This window comes from Otolemur garnettii, unplaced genomic scaffold (assembly GCF_000181295.1).
Source record: "Otolemur garnettii isolate 467f Iridium unplaced genomic scaffold, OtoGar3 scaffold00008, whole genome shotgun sequence".
In the NCBI taxonomy this organism is placed as follows: Eukaryota; Metazoa; Chordata; class Mammalia; order Primates; family Galagidae; genus Otolemur; species Otolemur garnettii.
Genome location: NW_003852403.1, coordinates 11,881,401 through 11,886,627, shown reverse-complemented (window position 1 = coordinate 11,886,627; position 5,227 = coordinate 11,881,401). Strand labels below are relative to the sequence as shown.

Here is a 5,227-nt window from a genome sequence, read left to right as displayed (position 1 = left end):
TGGGGATTCGAACCCGCCACCTTAGGTGTATGTGGCTGGCGCCTTCGCCGGTTGAGCTATAGGCGCCGAGCCTCAGGTCTGGTCTTAAAGTTTGAATAATCAATGTTTAGTATTTGGCTTTAATTATTCTCTGTGCATTGTCATCCTCAGCTTTCATCTGCCCTCAATTATCAGAGGAAAAATGACTTCATTTTCTTGAAGTTTATTGACTGTTACTGATGGCAGAGCAAATTCCATAAAAGAGCAGATTCCATATGGAGCAAGTGAAAGGGGAGCTCTGAGTTGGCAAGGAAGGATGCTTGGAGTGGGGACTTGGAGGAAGGATGGAAAGGCAGATATCTCTCTCCTTTTTTCCTGCATTCCCACAAGGACACTGGATTAACAGTGGGGGTATCCTGCTCAGCATTCTCTCTCCAAATTGGAACCAGAGAGAGGAAACTTGATGCAAATTAGAGGAGGAAATAGCTCAGAGCTCCTCTGTTTCTCCATCTAAGGGGATGCCAACATCCACATGGTAGTCTACAGGCTCCCCAGAGCTCAGCCAGGGAATAGGGGTTCGATTGAAAGAAGGCCTGTTGGAGAGGTTCTGGCTGTACAGGAGCAGAGGTTCACTCAGCAGGGGCCCCAGGTCAAGCTTAGGCATCTGGAAGGTCATGCGTTTGGAGGCCTTCTCATATCCACCATACGGCATTGCCGTCCTGAGGAGGGGACAGATTTTGTGATTAAGAATCTGGATAAAAGAAACAGAGCCTTATCAATGAGATGTTACCCTGTTTTGAGAATGGGAAAGTCTGTGAATTCTGGCTGGAGATTGCTTCTGCACTTCTTCATCTTTTCCCCTATCACCCCATTTTGCCTTCCTGGTTTGCTTGTTCCCCAAAGCTAATAATGAGAAAAGGAATCTAGTTGGTCTCATGAATAGTTGGGACCTAGTTCAGAAAAAGTGACCTATTTCAGAAAAAGTGACCCCAAATGCTACATATCCAAGAGTCTAAGGCCACCTTAAATTACAATGTAGAGACCCCCCCCCATCCATCTAATCCCTACCCCCAAACCCAGAGGACAGTAGATGGCCTAGCTGAGAGGAATTAAAATTGCCTGGAAAATCCAGGCTCCTTAAGACCAGTTGCAAAAGGACTTCTCTAGCTCTTCCCCATCCTGCTTTCACACAGATCTCCTGCCCATGGTCTAGAGAAACCCAATCCCAAAAGAACAAGTACTTAAAGCCTTCTAAAGCAGGGTATAGGAAATAGAATCATATCACAAGGAAAGTAGTGGCACCACATCCTTGAATGGAAGGGAGCCTCAAGAAGCCTTCAAACATGTATCATTTCTATTTTACATTTAAAGCAACCAAGGCTCAGAAGTAGGGTGAGTTTCCAAAGCCCACACAGCTAGTAAGTGGCCTGTGAATTAGAATTCACACCTTGCCTCCCCGCAATGTTTTCCTTCATCACACTGCTATGATGAAGCTGAGCTAGTGTGAAAAGAGCAAAGGCCCTTGATTAGAGCCCCTATATTTTTACATGCCTCTTTAGTTTCCTTCTGAAACATTTGAATTAAAGTCTATCCTAACTAAGGGCACAGTGTCATACACTGGAATGTAGCTCTTCCTTTCCAATTACCCTTACCTGTTGAAAGATTTATATTGGGGGAGTTCAGCTTTGGCTCCATAGGCCAGTAGGTCAATGCCAAGTTCCCTTTTTTCCTGAGGGTCAACACCCATGGCTCGCTCCCATGGAGAAATATAGGTCTTGAACACGGTAATATGTTTTCCTTCTCCACCTGCCTGGTCTCCTGGTAGCCATAGGAAGGAAAAGTAAGTCAAGCTATAGCATGTATTTGCCAATGAAAGTTAATCTCCTATCATTGCACTAGGGAAGTTGCTAGGGCTAGGGACCAAAGGTGTAACATCCTGGTAACTATTTGTGGCATAATGACAACCTGGGGTCAAATCAGGGACTGAATCTTAAAAGCCAAAATTTGACTGAAAGACAAGGCTTCTAGGTAAAATATGCAGATCTCTGTATCCTCCTTGATTTAGAGTGTCCACCAAGATATTTCAGCCAACCTCCTCTGTTCCCCACACCAAGCCTAGGCCTCATTCTTGGGGAAATCTCTACATTATTATTATTTTGAGACAGAGTCTCACTTTGTCACCCTCTGTAGAGTGTGGCATCACAGCTCATAGCAACCTCAAACTCCTGGGCTTAAGTGATTCTCTTGCCTCAGCCTCCCAAGTACCTGGGACTACAAGTGCCTGCCACAACAGCCAGCTATTTTCTGTTGCAGTTGTTATTGTTGTTTAGCAGGCCCCAGGCCGGATTCAAACCCACCAGCTTCTGTGTATGTGGCTGGCGCTGTAAGCACTGTGCTTTGGGAGCCGAGCCAAAATCTCTACTTTATAGACCAGATGTGTTACTTTGGGGGTACAGGTACTTGCCTGATCCTGTCTCACCAACCCCTGCTGTGCCAGCAGCTCCTCCTCTCCCAGCCTGGCCCCCTGGATGGCCTGTATCCCCAGCTCCAGACCTAGAATCCTGATGGTGCTGCTGGTTAGAGCCATACTGTCCAGCAGAGCCACTGCCCCCTGCCTGGCCTCTGATGTTGCTGCCCTTGCTGTAGGAGAATCCCTGACCAGCTGTGCCAAGCTGTCCCCCCACTGTAGGAAGGAACTTCTGGAAGTGATCCTGAAAAGAAAGGACAAAATGAGGAGAAGGTTAGCAATGAGGAAGAAAATGTACAGAGGTAGGTGTGTACAGCAAAGGAGGAAGTGATCAGAGACAGTGGCCAACCAGAAGATTCCTCCCTCCGCAGATGGATTAGATAGGCTAACTCAAAGGAATTACATTCTACTTACGAGGTAGGACCCCCATGCCTCATTTTCTCCAGTTATACCTTAGGGTGAAGGCTGCTCATTTTCCACAGTTCTCTTCCCTGCCATTACCCAAGAAAAGATGGCCAAAGCTAAAATTTGAAAGGATGGAATTGTCATGGATAACCCAGTCTTTTTTTTTTTTTTTTTTTTGAGACATAATCTCACTCTCTGCCCTGGGTAGAGAGTGTCCTGGCATCATAGCTCACAGCAACCTCAAACTCTTGGGATTGAGCAATCCTCTTGCCTCAGCCTCCCAAGTAGCTAGGACTATAGGCAACTGCCACAACGGCCAGCTATCTTTTTTATTTAATAGAGACAGGGTCTCACTCTTGCTCAGGCTGGTCTTGAACTCCTGAGCTCAAGCAATACACTGCCCTCTGCCTCCCAAAGTGCCAAGATTACAGGCATGAGCCACCTGTGCCTGGTAAGAACCCATTCTTTTTTTTTTTTTTGAAACAGAGCCTCAAGCTGTTGCCCCGGGCAGAGTGGTGTGGCATCACAGCTCACAGCAACCTCCAACTCCTGGGCTCAAGCAATTCTCCTGACTTCACCTCCCAAGCAGCTGGGACTACAGGCGCCTGCCACAATGTTTTTTTCTTTTCTTTTTTTTTTTCCTTTGCAGTTTTTGGCCAGGGCTGGGTTTGAACCTGTCACCTCTGGCATATGGGGCTGGTGCCCTGCTCCTTTGAGCCACAGGTGCCGCCCACAATGCCTGACTATTTTTTGGTTGCAGCCATCATCGTTGTTTGCTTGGCCAGGGCTGGATTCGAACCCACCAGCTCAGGTATATGTGAGTGGCGCCTTAGCTGCTTGAGCCACGGGCACAGAGCCAGAACCCACTCTTACTTTGAAGAACTAGAGAGATTTCGGCCCCCTCCCTTCTTCATTTTGACAATCTGAACTGTATTCTCTCTCTCTTCCCTCTCTCCTTTTGGTGCCAGTTGAGCAGGACTTCCTGACGGTGAAACTGTAGCGGGTAGGGGGAAGGGTGGCCAAAAGGGCAATACTAGATTCAGCCCCAAAGCCTAAAAATAACCTGGCCAACTCCTTCAGGAGGCTCTCCTGGCCATCCCACTACATATATCCCAATGCCCCACCCGGTGTAACAAGACCCAGGCAAGGAGGAGGACTTTTGGCCTCCTAAAGTTAGATTATCAGCAGCTCAGCACTTTTACTCTGCTCCTCCACAAGGGCCAATGACAGATACTTCTGCCCCTGGCTCCAAGTGGGCATCTATTCCACTCTCCCCTAAGCCGCTTAGAGAAAGTGCAGGAGGAAGAAAGGAAATAGAGAAGGTCCTCTCCTTCTCAGCTACGTGACATCTTGTGTCTGGGCTCTCTCCAATCCCTACTTCTCTTTTTTTGGAGAAGGTTCCTGACTAGAAGGTGTAGGATCTTAAAGAAGGACAGTTTCAGTCTACACATCTGGGGTTCTTAGCAAGAGACTGACCCTTTAAATGAAAGAATGGCTCTAGCAGGAGATGGCTATAGAAACTCACTTAACCCTAGGGTGGCCAGATTTAGCAAACAAAATTACAGGATACCACTTAAATTTGTTTCTTTGTTTTGGGGGGTTTTTTAAAGACAGAGTCTCACACTCTGTTCCCCTGGGTTAGAGTGCTATGGATTCAAATGATCCTCTTGCCTCAGCCTCCTGTGTAACTGGGACATCGTGCCCTGCTAGTTTTTCTATGTTTAGTAGAGACAGGGTCTTGCTCTTACTCAAGCTGGTCACAATCTCCTGAGCTCAAGGGATCCTCCTGCTTTGGCCTCCCAGATTACTAGCATTACAGGCATAAGAACGACCATGCCCAGCCAGGATACCACTTAAATTTGTATTTCAGATGCACAACAAATACTTTTTTAGTATAAATATGCCCCAAGTATTGCGTGCGACATACTTAACTAAAAGAAATATTCACTATGTATTTTAACTTTCAAATATGGGACCGGTATCCTGTGTTTGATTAGCAACCCTATCTTTAACAGTTACTCTTATAGGAAGGAAACTTACTCCCTGAGGGCATGGCTCTAAGATATAGACTGGGTTTGAGAAGTGAGCTGCAACTCATCCTGGAGTTGTTGGGGACTTAATGTATCTGGGGGCTTACCGGTATTATAAATTTTGAGGGAGGAGAGGTTGTTGGTGTCGTGGAGATTCAGGGCCTACTAAGAAACTATTAGAAAAGGAACTAAGTTTTGAGGCAGTGGTAAAGTTCTTTTTTTTTTTTAATTTATTTTTTATTTTTTATTTTTTTTGAGAAGGAGCCTCAAGCTATCCCCCTGGGTAGAGTGCCATGGCATCATGCTCACAGCAACCTCCAACTCCTGGGCTCAAGCAAGTCTCCTG

General features: G+C 46.4%; 1 protein-coding gene across 1 annotated transcript in view; it reads right to left on the bottom strand.

Moving 5' to 3' along the window:
- Nucleotides 1-186: 186 nt before the first annotated feature.
- MYOZ1 (myozenin 1) overlaps nucleotides 187-5,227 on the bottom strand; it is a 9,737-nt gene continuing 4,696 nt past the window's right edge. Inside the window, exons 3-5 of the mRNA XM_012801298.1 lie at nucleotides 2,444-2,694; nucleotides 1,632-1,797; nucleotides 187-698 (exon numbers count right to left, since the gene is read on the bottom strand). Of these exons, the coding sequence (XP_012656752.1) occupies nucleotides 467-698; nucleotides 1,632-1,797; nucleotides 2,444-2,694 (649 nt within the window). The 3' untranslated portion in view covers nucleotides 187-466. The remainder of the gene's footprint in view (nucleotides 699-1,631; nucleotides 1,798-2,443; nucleotides 2,695-5,227) is intronic.